General features: G+C 46.0%; 1 protein-coding gene across 2 annotated transcripts; it reads left to right on the forward strand.

Moving 5' to 3' along the window:
• Positions 1 to 306: 306 nt before the first annotated feature.
• On the forward strand, positions 307 to 10,192 carry sumo1 (small ubiquitin like modifier 1). Of its 2 annotated transcripts, XM_060055614.1 has the most exons (5): positions 307 to 465; positions 1,129 to 1,209; positions 4,914 to 4,991; positions 5,077 to 5,148; positions 7,831 to 10,192. In XM_060055614.1, the coding sequence occupies exons 1-5, from the start codon at positions 454 to 456 to the stop codon at positions 7,897 to 7,899; spliced, it is 312 nt and encodes a 103-aa protein (XP_059911597.1). In that variant the 5' UTR covers positions 307 to 453; the 3' UTR covers positions 7,900 to 10,192. The 2 variants fall into 2 exon arrangements, with proteins under 2 accessions (XP_059911597.1, XP_059911598.1); XM_060055615.1 differs by lacking the exon at positions 1,129 to 1,209 and having other exon boundaries at positions 336 to 465.
• The last annotated feature ends 2,874 nt before the right edge of the window (positions 10,193 to 13,066 follow it).

Here is a 13,066-nt window from a genome sequence, read left to right on the forward strand (position 1 = left end):
AAGTTGTGTACTGGTTGTTGGTGTTCTTCTGCTATTATAAATAGACAATCCATACGTTTACCATGAAATCATTTAAAATTGATTTATTGAGCAATTTTAGCGTTTTTTACTAATTTATAGCTAGGAAAAAAAAAAGGCTTTCATTTAACCCCTATTCGGTGTTTCCGTTATTTTACAATCACAATCTTTCGTGAGTTTCTCTTTTGATCAGCTACACACTTATATTTTATATTGCTTTAAATTAGTTAATGAATTAATAAATAATCATCTCAAAACGTGAATGTTCTTCCTAATAAACGTTTACTTATTATTTATTTTGCAGAGACGACCTCGCTCTTCGCTTCCGGGTCAACGCAGGATTCTCATAACAAGCTATCAGGCTAGGAGCTAGAGCAGTGTGTAGCCTCATCCTCCGCCACTAAACGGACTACTTTCTCCTCCAGTCCTCCCATCATGTCGGACACGGTGAGACCAGCCTCCTTAAACATGACCTTCATTAATAGACACGTGTTAAAATGCAGAGATTCGAGCTTAGCACGATGCTAACCCCATCCTGTGAAGCACCAGGCTAGCTCTGTTAGCTCCGACCCTCTCACCAAATGGGTTCTCGGACGCTTACATCACATAAACTAAAACATGTATGTCTTTAATATATATACTGTGTTTAAATGTCACGTTTTAGAAAAGATGAACCATGTTGGTGATTGGCATGTGTGTAGCTGTTAGCTTTGGCGTGCTGCAGAGCATGTAGCATGTCCCCCTCACACTGCAGAGCGCTCAGACACACATGGACCCCCGGGGTGTGTGTCGCTGGGTTCACTAGCGTCGTTACTAGAGAGGGTTCAACATCGGAGAAATAAAGTGTGTACACACACAAACTCTGGAGACAGACACGAATAGACAGTCAGACACACATAGACAGACAGACACAAATAGACAGACAGTCACAAATAGGAAGTGACAGACAGACACAAATAGACAGACAAGCAGACACAAACAGACAGACAGACAAAAATAGACAGAAAGGCGGACATACAAATAGACAGAGACACAGACAATATAGGCACACACACTCACCTCGCCTCATCACCTGAACCCCTCTGCCCCCCCCCCCCCCCCCCCCCCCAGGAGACTAAACCGTCCAGCCACGACGGAGACGGAGGGGATAAGAAGGAGGGAGATTACATCAAGCTGAAGGTCATCGGACAGGTGGGCCGATCAATCAATATGATCAATAGAACAGGGATCAATAGAACATTATGAATCCTGTCCCCATGTTAAAGGTCCCATGGCATGCTACTTTATGGATGCTTTAACATAGATATTAGTGGGCCGCTAACATGAAATTCAGCCGTCTAAAGCCACCACAAGCCAGTCGCAGCTTTCCCCAAACGCGCCGTTTCGGTGTCATTAGCTTTAATGCAAATGAGGAGGAGAGAGGCGGGTCAAGGAGGAGCAGCTTGAGGCCACGGAACCATGCGCTCTGTTTACAGTGGATGTATCGTAATGGTAAGGCGCACACAGCCTTTGGCCGTGTTCTGTAAATATTCTAGAACACTCCGGGTGCTCTGACTGGGAGTCCTGGAGCTCTATATCTAAATAATATCATATTATACATAAATATAAATGTATATTGACATTGCCAAAAGCTGTGTGCGCCTCCAGACGATTTCATGAATCTCAAACGGCTGCGTCGGGTTCTCCGACGTCTCTGGTTCTTCCACTTCCTCATCAATCTGAAGTAGACTGAACCGGGACATGGAGGAGAAAGGGATTGTTGCCCGCAATTGTCTCCCCCCAGAGCCTCGCTGCCAAGGCAACACCGTCTCGGAAGCGGGCGGCGGGCAGCGGGCAGCGGCGCTCCAGTGGGAGTCAATCGTGGGCAACAATCCCTTTCTCCTTCATTTCGCGGTTCACGTACTTCAGGGAGGCAAAACCAAGTTCCTTTCCCCGATTTCCCTCTCAACCATGGCTGAGATAACCCCAACTACGAGCCTCGTTGTTGAAATACCAGAGACGTCAGAGAACCCAACGTGTTATGCGCCGTAACACCAACAGCAGAACGGTTATCCAAATAACAAAGAATTGTACAACAGTCGTAGCTCATTGTCTCATTTGCGGGTCAAATTCTCTGGGCGGGCAAAGCAGAGAAAAGGGAGGTAACCTGGCCCATGACGACATATGGGGCCAAATTCGAAATCAGCTTTCGTTTTTCAAAGGCGTAGCAGGATACCTAGGGCTCGTTTTACACCTAACGCCATTGGGGGACCATAGGCAGGCTAGGGGAACTCGTGTATGTTAGAAAACCTCATTTTCTTGCCATGGGACCTTTAACGTGTATGCATAACAGTCCACATGTTTGACTGGCTACCATTGTGTAAGTGAAATGTGTCCATGAGAGTGACCACACTAAACTAACCTTCCAGGGCCCCAGACTAAAGGCCGATTCATACCTCCGGATCCGGACGATATTCGTCCGTCCGCCCCAAACGTTGCCTCCGGAACTACCCTTCATACCGCCGTCTGGTTTCAGCGTTGTTATGGATGTTACGCAATAAATCCTCTAGAGGGCAGTGACTGTCGTTTCACAAATTAACGGCATCGACAATCGCAAACATGACATCTGTAGAGATGATTTTGCTTTGCGTCATCCAAAATCTACAAAAAAAAAGTGCAAAAAGTGTGCGGTGGCATGTGACACCCCTCACCAACCCACAGATTATCTCCTCAAAATGTTGTTAAATGCCCAGTTACAACTCATTGCCAAAGCAGGGGAACAATAAAATAAAAAGGTCAGGTATATAGTATAATATAAGTATAAAACGTTAAATACAATATGTATACATATCAGATATTATACTACTATTATCTATTTTCGCGAATGGTCTGACTTTTGACTCTATACTGCCGCCTCGATTTCCGGTGGTATTGCTCCGTTTCTCCCGGAGCACTCCGGATTCGTAAGCTCACGAGTTCGGTCCCTTGGTGCGGACATTCTGGGCTGTTGCGAATACAAACCATCAAACTCGGGAACGGACCAAACTGCCGGTCCGAGACCCAGCCAGAGAGGTGGTCTCGGTTCGCTTCAAAACGAACCCTGGTGCGGTTCGCTTGAGATGTGAAAGCGAACGCACCTCGGTCCGATCAAGTTCTAAAAAATCATACGCCTCTTTGGACGTAACAGGCACCCGCTCAGCCGCGCGCATTATAAGAATTATTGTTTGATTAGCGGTAACTCCAAGATTAGCAGAACGTTGTCGGACCGTCGGGTGAAAATGAGTCGTGGCTCAACATGGAGCTAAGAAGAGACGGAACGTCTATTGGATATTGGGGTCCGATATCCAAAAGACATTCGGTCTCGTCTTTGCTCCATGTTGAGCCACGACTCAATTTCACTCAACGGTCCAACAAAAGCACATAAAAAGTATGCTGGAAAATATACATAAAAATGATGCATTTAACACATTTAACACATTCACACAACGCTTTACCCCGCCCCAGACCTTTTTGTCCAATGATTTAACGTTCTTTGCACACATCCGGGTTTGTTGACAAATTCTGGCACTGTTGCGAAAATTGCAATGTGAAATGGAACCGTACCAAAGCACAAATATTTGTTTTTATTTAGCGTCTTCAACATGCATTATCGTGATAGAGCGATCGAATTAAAATCAATCGTAGGCCATTTTTTATCGTTCATATCGTATCGCGCATTACTATAAATATTTTGATAATAGATGCAGAAATGTTCAAATTCAGTTTCTCATCTAAACTGTTTGTGTGCGTGCATACGTTCGACGAGCACGGAACGACTCGGGCTCCAAGGGAGCGCGTCTGCTTGTCATCGTGCCGCTTGACAGGACGCTGCGCCTCCTCTCTGCCCGCTCGCCTCTCCATTGAGACTGCATTAGCGAGCGCAACAAACGCCTCGTGTGTGAAAAGCCCTTTAGGGCCCCTGAGGCAGAGCCCTTCACGGGTTCGGGTACCCGCACAATTTGGATGAAACAGGTGAAAAATTATTTACTGTGTCGGACACGGGTCGGGTCGACAATCTGGTGATTACACAATCACCAGATTGTGTAATTCCCCGGCATTTCATCTAATAAGTCTAATATTCCTTCGGGTGTGGGACGGATGTCGATATCAATTTATTGCGGGTCTGGTGCGGAATGTAATTCACGCTACTGTCTGATGCGGTTTTAAGTATTGCGGGTATCGGTGGGTGCGGGGTTGCAAAATAAGGAAGGAATGGTACTGGCACACTAGCCGAAGGTCGGAAATACGAGTCAACAGTTTGCTTGCTCATTGTTCAAATGCATGTAGCAGGTTGTGAAATCTTTCTCACAAACATTTACGCTCGCTCAATAATCTCAAGGACCCTCCCCCTCCACACATTAGCCACTAACAGTGGCCGTTCCCCATCCTTCTCACACTCATTGGCCTGCTACAGATTCTGGATTTAATGATGCGCCCCTTCCACGTTTAACGTGTCAAAATAAAAAAATAAAAAAGGGTAAATTCAGTCGCAGACTCTCAAAATTTGGTCGCAGTCTGGAGCCCTGCCATCACATCATGTAGGAACACGTTAACATGATGGAGAGGTCGCAGGTTTCAAACCTGCTACCTCTGCATCATGTTAATGTGACGATGAGAGGGGCAACAGTAAACTAACCATCACGCCCTGTAGCAACACTTTAACATGATGGAGAGGTCGCCGGTTTCAAACCTGCAACCTCTCCAGTACCTTATGATCCATGTTCCATAGCCGCTCTTTGCGGTTGCATTTTGATTTAACAAAGATGTATTTAGAATTAGATGTCGGCGGTCACTTCTCTGTGGCTGAGTTGTTCCCAGTGTCCTCCCCCCTCTACTCACCCCCCCTCTCTCCCGTCTGTCCTCCCCCACCCCCCCAGGACAACAGTGAAATCCACTTCAAGGTGAAGATGACCACGCATCTAAAGAAGCTCAAGGAATCCTACAGCCAGAGACAGGTGAGAGAGAGGGGGATGCTAAGCGACGAGAGGCTGAGTGGTGGTCCATGTTGCTAAGCGACGAGATGCTGTGTGTGTCCTCCAGGGAGTCCCTATGAACACGCTACGGTTCCTCTTCGAAGGCCAGAGGATCACAGACAACCAGACTCCTAAAGAGGTACCCAAAAGCACGCACACAACAACACAACGCACACTACAACACACACACACTACAACACTGTCACGACCCCACTGGTATACATGGAAAACGGCTCTTTCTAGGCAGGAGTCGTGACACGTAGCCAACCGCAGCAGGCAGGCCACTGGCTTCCGGCCACCAATGAGTAAGAAGGATAGGGAATGGCCACTGTAAGTGGCTAATGTGTGGAGGAGGAGGGTCCTAGAGATTATGAGCGCGCATAAACGTCTGTACGAAGGAGAAATATTTCACAACCTGCTACGTGCGTTTACAATGAGCAAGCAAACGATTGACTCGTTCTTCCGACCTTCGGCTAGTGTGCCAGTGCAAGTCAGTCCTGGCGGGTCTTATTTTACAAACCCCGCACCCGCCCGTACCCCCAATACTTCAAACCGCATCCGACCCGTGTTCCGACAGTAGCCCGACCAGACCCGCTATAAATTGATATCGACACCCGACCCGCACCCGATGGAAAATTAGAAACATTAGATGGGAATTACACTGTCTGGTGTTTGGCTTGGTGCTTTGGATTGTTGTGCAAAAAAAGCACATCATCCACTGTTGACGGTTTGAGTTGACTCCTCCTCTCCTGATTAACATATCTAGCACCGGTGAAGTCTCGCTTGCAATCGCAAAACCCGCGCCCGACCGCGCTGTTCAGACGTCCGACCCGACTCGTTTCATCCAAATTGTGCGGGTCACCCGAACCAATGCAGGACTCTGCTTCAGGTGCCATAAAGTAGGGCCATATGAAATCCGTTTTATTTTTTTCCAAATTCCGTTTTTTTCTTTTCCAAATTCCGTTTTAATTTTCATTAATTCTGTTTTTACACTTAAAATCATCAGAACGAGTGTAAAATAAGTGCAAACGAATACAATTTAATCAGATAGAAGACTACATTTATTAAAACATCACAACATTGCACTGTTTTTAGTGCTTCAAATAAAAACATGACATAAATATTAAAGTGCTTATAAACTCTTTTTTTTATAAACTCAAATTGTTGTTTGAAGGGGCGTGCCCTGGCTACGGCGTTCATTGTTTTTCATATGGATTTTGGACTTCAAGTAGTCATCGCACGTATCTTTGCGTTTCCAATCGATAGTATGTTGACATATTCTACAAAACACCTGAGTGATAGAAGTGTTTTGGATATTGTTTGGGGTTTGAATTTGAATTTGGGGTTAGAACCGAATTACGGGCGCTTCAACTTCTTCTTCGGCTTCTTGTTAGGAGCGGGACCTATTGTTTGCGTGGTGGACCGGGGATTTTTTTTTAACATTGTTGTGCGAGTGACTGCTAAACATTCAGTGACGTTAATGTCACCTGTGTTGTTTCCCTTTTCCCTCGAAACTGAATTTCACCAAAATAATGGCGAATTCCGCTGCATTCCGCTGCATATTGTAAATGTGACGTCTGATGTGCCTTGTCCCTGTTGCATGTTATATGTTCTGAAGAACAGGAACCTGCTGGAAATCAGTTATTTTACTAAGACAGGCCCGTTTTAAATTGTAACTTTGTTACTTTTAATACTTTCCTGCTTAATAAAATAATAATAAAAAAAAAATTATCAGTTGATTCCGTTTTTATTGTCCAATTCCGTGATTCCGTCCGCGTTTTTGTTATCGCGGATTTCATAGGGACCTAATAAAGGGCTTTTCACACGGGAGGCGTTTGTTGGGCCTGATAATGCATTCTCAATGGAGAGGCGAGCGGGCAGAGAGGAGGCTCAGCGTCCTGTCAAGCGGCACGACAAACGGGCGCACTCCCGTAAAACTGTCGCTTCCGTACTTGTCGAACGCATGCATGCGCAAACCTGGAAACCGTTGGGATAAATGAGAATCACAATAAAATGTGACACTGAATTTGAAAGAGCACATTGTAATTTCTGCAGCTCTTATCGAAATAGTTATTAGTAATACAGTGAAAGTTAGTAGAAATGTGAATATTTGGTTGGCATGTTGATTAACGGTGTGTGCCCCTAAAATTTCTGGTTGCGTCCCTAAAATGTTCAGTTAGGGGCCACAGTGCTCCTAGTGAAAAAAATCTGGAGCCCTGCGCACACTACAACACGCACACTACAACACACACACTACAACACACAACCAGACTCCTAATGAGGTACACAACACGCACAATTATGTCCACTCCATCACCTCAGATTCACCATGTGTTGACTTTTTGTCTACTCTCCTCCCCTACTCCCCTCCTCTCCTATCCTCTCTCTGTCCTCCTCTCCTCTCCTCTCTCTGTCCTCCTCTCCTCTCTCCTCTCTCTCCCCCTCCTCTCTTCTCTCTCCTCCTCCCCTCTCTCTCTCTCCTCTCTCTCTCTCTCCCCCTCCTCTCTTCTCTCTCCTCCTCTCCCCTCCTCTCTCTGTCCTACTTTCTCCTCTCCCTCTCTTCTCTCTGTCCTCCTCTCTTCTCTCTCTCCCCCTCCCCTCCTCTCTCTCTCTTTTCTCTGTCCTCCTCTCCTCTCTTCTCTCTCTCTCCCCCTCCTCTCTTCTCTCCCTCCTCCTCTCCCCTCCTCTCTATGTCCTCCTCTCCTCTCTTCTCTCTCTCTCTCCCCCTCCTCTCTTCTCTCTCCTCCTCTCCCCTCCTCTCTCTCCTCCTCTCCCCTCCTCTCTCTGTCCTCCTCTCTCTTCTCTCTCTCCTCTTCCTCAGCTGGGGATGGAAGATGAAGACGTGATTGAAGTGTATCAAGAACAGACGGGCGGACTTTGTAACAACTGAAACCTCCACAGCATATTCATATTTTTTATTTTATTCTTTATATTTGTTTTATATGGTTATCTTACCCTTTCCTCTCATTTCAAACCATCTGGATCCAATGTGACGAGGCTAGGGGTGAATTAAAGAAAAAGGATGAGTTCATTCATTCATTCGTTCATTGGTTCATCTCAGCTCCTGGACCTCGTAGATTCATCACCCTTTCATTCGGCCTTCTGGAATCAGAGGAGACATCAGAAACAAAGTGATATTCTTGCCTCATGATCTTTGAGTCTCAACATTAAAAAGCGGAATGCACGGAGTCGGCCTCCAGCGCTGCCTGGCTCAGAGGCCCTAGGGCAGAGGGCTTCGCCCCCACGGCTTGGTACCTCACAGCGCTGATCATGTTCCTACTACATCTCAACTCAACCTCCCCTCACCAGAGACCATCTGTGGTGAGACGGCGCCTATTGAGCCATTTTCTGATTGGCTCGGATTTCGTGCCATGTCACTGCAGCCAATCAGAAAGGCTCGTTGTACGATCGGTGTTTGAGGTTTGATTCCAGCGATGACTTATTTTATGGATGCAAAAAAACACAAATTCTTGTACAATTTCGCAACCTGTTATTGCATTTTTTTGAATATAGATGACGCGTGTGGTGTGCTAATACGTTTGTGTTCACGATATTTGAGCAATACGCCCCTAATGTATATCTTAAAACAACCTCTTTTGTAACTTACTCTGAAGAGGCTTGCTCCAAATTTAGGAATCACGATTTAGGGGCCACTCACACTAGGGCCATGGCCCCGTGCCCGAGCTCATTTGCATACTAAAGTCTAGAACGTTTGGCTAGTGTGACCACGCCATCCGTATTCCAGCACGGAACAGCCCTTTGGCCATGGCAAACTGGGGAGAGGTGTGCCGTGGCCAAAGTACAGATGCTAATGAGATTACACGTGCGGATGCGCAACGTGAGCTGGATGACGTAGTCCTTGCACGACCCTTCTTTCTTTATAGGTCCATGCCCTTCTTCCCCTCAACAATCATTTTAAACAATGGCACCAAGCGCTTCACGAGTGGCTTTACGTTGGTGCGATAGTGAAGTCGAGTGTTTACTTGAAATTTGGGCCGACGACAGCATTCAGTCGTAGCTGGACACCACGCTTGGTGATGACGTATTTATCGTATTACGACATGATGACGTATGTATGAAGGAGCAATCGTGCCCAGGCCACGGCCTTCGGGAGCAGTGTGACCATGGGCCAGCGGGGGGAGTGGGGAGGGGGGGAATCGTGCTGAATCTTCCTGCAGCACGGAACAGGCCAACGACCCTAGTGTGAGTGGCCCCTTACAGTTTAGGGTTCTACGACAGAGGAACCAAACTCCATGGCGTTCCGAACCGTCGTGGAGGTTTGGGGACTTTGCTTTGCATTCAGATTTTCTCAGGTTTTATTAGGATGATTATCGTTATAATTATAATCATAATTGTTATCACATGGGTGAATCGCATCAGGAGGAAGGGACCCCGGATTGGGCAGCTTTTTCGAAGTACAGGTTCCCTACTCCCTACTCTTTTGCCTCATAACCCCTAGCTCCTACTCCCTTACCCCCTAGTTCCTACTTGGGCCTCTTTGACTGGAACCCCCTTTTTAAATAGCTGGGGAAAAGGTATAAAGGGGTCAAACCGCCAGACGTCGATCCAACCAGGCTTTAGTTTGGTTTTGGTTATCTTTGATTCAAACGTGATATTGTTCTTGGGTTTGATTTTCTGAAGTGCCTGTTAGTGTTTAGGTACGACCCATCTCCCACGCCGCCCCCTTCCTTACCTGTCCTACCCCAGCTGCCCCGTCCTACCCCGTCCTACCCCAGCCCAGCGGAGGTTCAGAAGTTAAGAGCCCCCCAAAGAGCCCCAGCAGCAGACCTGAGACCAGCCCAGCATGATGTAGTGTGGAGGTTCAACCGGTAGACCCCCAACAACCCCTAACTAGACTAGGGGCCGGGCAAATTGAAGTCAGGGGGGGATTTTTGATTTTGGTCCCTCCCTGATGGCCAGTCGTCCATCGTTTCAGTGAAAGCAAAATTAAAAATTTAATTGAGAGATTTCGTCCATTTCAAATTGAGTTATTGATGTGTTTCAGGCGGTTTTGATCGATGTGTCCCCCCCCCCCCCTTTAAAGTAGTAGGTCGGCCCGTGTTCGACCGGGCTGGGAGGCATGGTCTTTCTCTGGTCCTCCCCTCAGCAGAGGGTTGATGCAGATGGTTTGAAATGACGCTGGTTCTTTTGCCCTTTTTGAATAAAATGTTAAGAAAAATTAACGATACGTGCGTGATTATTTGATTTGATTTGTCTCTTTAATGACTGTGTACTGTCTCTTTAACCCATTTACTCCTAAAACGCCTGCTGAAAACGCCTGCTAAAATCCTATGCTATTCTAGGAAAAAGAACCTAATTTCCTGAGGGTTTTCTGAGAAAATAGTAAGAATTGTCAACGTCTACATAAACCTTAATATCTAAGCCTCTGGAGCACCTAGAAACATGAAATAAAAAGCATTGTAAAGGTAAGAACTAGAGGTTTTATTAAAACATGCTTCCTGAGCACAACCATAACAGCAACATTTTATAAACACTATAAATCAATGATATAAAATACAACAAATACATTTTTTACCAAAGCATTGTAAAGGTCAGAACTACAGTTCCAACCCATGGGAAAGTCCTGAGGTGGAACTGGTCTCACGACCAACAAGGTACATGAAGCACTCGTGGTGCAGAGGGACATTGCACTGCTTGCACCCCATCAATGTAGACCCTGGCTGGACGCATGTCGGTGCCGCTGTGCTTTATTGAGCACTCCCTGCAGGTCTTCCTCTTGGTATTGATCTGAGCCAGATCATGGTCAGAAGAAGCTCCTGTTGGGGCAGTGGGGAGCACACAGGGAGCACTTCTTGCTGTGACAGGGACGATCAGCTCCTGGGACAGATCCTCCAGCCCCTCCTCCTGTATTTCCACCCAGGTCCTCCCACAGACCTGGCAGCAACAAAGGCATTGTAGCCCGCAACACTAAAGAGGTAAAAGAACAGCCTCCTCCACCACTTCGTAGACCGGTGGCGTATCTGGTAGTAGGCCACCATCTGGTCCAGTAAATCGACCCCCTTCATGTGTTGCTGATAACCGGTTCTCCTCTTCACTGACCCATTAGCTGTCGGGTCATGGATGTTGGACAGGACCATGACCGTTTTGGTGTCCTGCCAGACGAAGAAGGTGAGGTCATCCTGCTGTGTCACATTGAATTGGTGTTTGTTTAGACCAGCCTTTTTAGTCAGCTCCTTGTTTTTAGGGAGGTCCTTCCTCCCGGCACGCACCGTGCCACACGCTTGCACACCCCTGACCTGCAGATCCAGCAACAACTTCACACTGGTGTAAAAGTTGTCCATATAAACACACAAGTTTGACCCAAAATACGGTTTAGCCAGGTCTGACACAATCCGGTAAGCCAGGCCTGTCTCGGTCTTGCCTGCAATGGCCCCTGTGTAAACTTGAAAAAAAATTACGTAGCCTGTATTGCTCTGCCATGACCCACACCTTTATCCCCCACTTCACCGGCTTCATGGGGAGGTACTGCCGGAAGGCAAGGCGTCCCTTGTATTTCACCATGCACTCATCCACGCTCACAAACCCATTGACCTCATAGAGGGCCTGGAACTGATGCAAGAGGAGGTCCATGAACCGCTGGATCTTCCAAAGCTTATCGGATTTATCCAAGGCAGGGTCCAAGTTATCTTCTAGATGGAGATATCTGAAAATGCATAATATGACAAAGAATTTGAGCCTGACATTTATTTCCATCATTGTGTTTATTTGTATTATGTTATTTATATTTATTCATAATTGTATTACTATTTATTAAGCTATTCATTCATTATTCCATTATTGTATTTATAACCAACTTTATTGTATTCATTCATTCAACCATCATCACCATTAGTAATTGCTATAGCACCACTATCATTACTGGCCATTCCGTTTTCTAAGAGAAGAGAATGGAACTCGGAAGAGAGCACAAGAAAACAAAACATGAATAATTACCTCCAGATCACGTCGAAACGGTCCCTTGACATTGCCCTGGGGACGTTTGTTTGGTAGAGCCACTTACTGTACGTCCACACCAGGAGCGACCAAAGCTTTGGTCGCTCACAAAGTTTCGCTGCGAATTTTTCTGTTCGCTTTGGTCGCTCAAGTCGCTCATGACGTACAATTCAATTATGCAGACGCATTTAAAGGAGCCGTATGCGTTTAGTAGGCCCTACAGACAGCCATATCAAATAGTGAACTCTCCCATACACCTTGGCCATATTGCCGAGACGGTTTTGCTTGTTCGATAAAGTGCTTCGACAACAAGTAGGACAGTGATTCCCCCCAATATAAAAAAAAATCCTAAAATGTAGGCTAATTACAACCGAGAACAAAAAACCCTGCGTGCTGTAGTAGTTGAAATATGTTTCACTGATCTGGATCTGCAAATCATGATCTGCACTCATTCGTCGCATTCAAAACAAATAGACATTAGCAGACATTAGCGCACATGGCTAATTTGCATACGTGCACAGGACTGGTTGGCTCCGCAAGGCAAATAATGGAACATATCTATCTATCTAGGTCTTTCTGTCTATCTATCTATCAACGCGTGTCTAGTTTTAATGTGATGTATTGTGTGTATGTCCAGTCAGACTTGTTCTGTGTGGTCTTGTAGGCTACTGTCCTGTGTGGGCCGAACCACCTAAATGGATTCCCGACGATTTGTGTCGTTTGGTATTAATAAAGACTTGACTAGGCTATCTATCTAGACTATTTAATTAACAATTATTCACCTCAGGCTCTGTGAATAGTGGGGAATAGAGGGATAAAAGACAAGAGATATATCCCTTGTCATTTATCCCTCGTCTTGTCGATTAGTTTGTTTATGTGACGATTTCAAAAACTTTTTTGGTTTTGTTTAAAGCATGCTACACGCGATTGGTTGGTTAGATGGGTGGCATGTAGAGCAAATTAAAATGAGTCCCGCTTAAATACGAACGTTCTAGATGTAGCCTATAAATACTCCCGCTTATCATCACTTGATATCCAAACCACTATGGCGTTTCGATCTCTGAACTGAAAAAGGGTGGGTTCGTACAACACCGGGTGCCCAG

The sequence above is a fragment of the Gadus macrocephalus genome, chromosome 7 (genome assembly GCF_031168955.1).
Source record: "Gadus macrocephalus chromosome 7, ASM3116895v1".
Lineage (NCBI taxonomy): Eukaryota > Metazoa > Chordata > Actinopteri > Gadiformes > Gadidae > Gadus > Gadus macrocephalus.

What these genes read in the sequence shown, in the direction of transcription:
- sumo1 (XM_060055614.1), top strand. An exon ending in AATCCTACAGCCAGAGACAG is followed by an intron (nt 4,992 to 5,076) that starts GTGAGAGAGAGG and finishes TGTGTCCTCCAG; the next exon opens with GGAGTCCCTATGAACACGCT. An exon ending in ACAACCAGACTCCTAAAGAG is followed by an intron (nt 5,149 to 7,830) that starts GTACCCAAAAGC and finishes CCTCTTCCTCAG; the next exon opens with CTGGGGATGGAAGATGAAGA.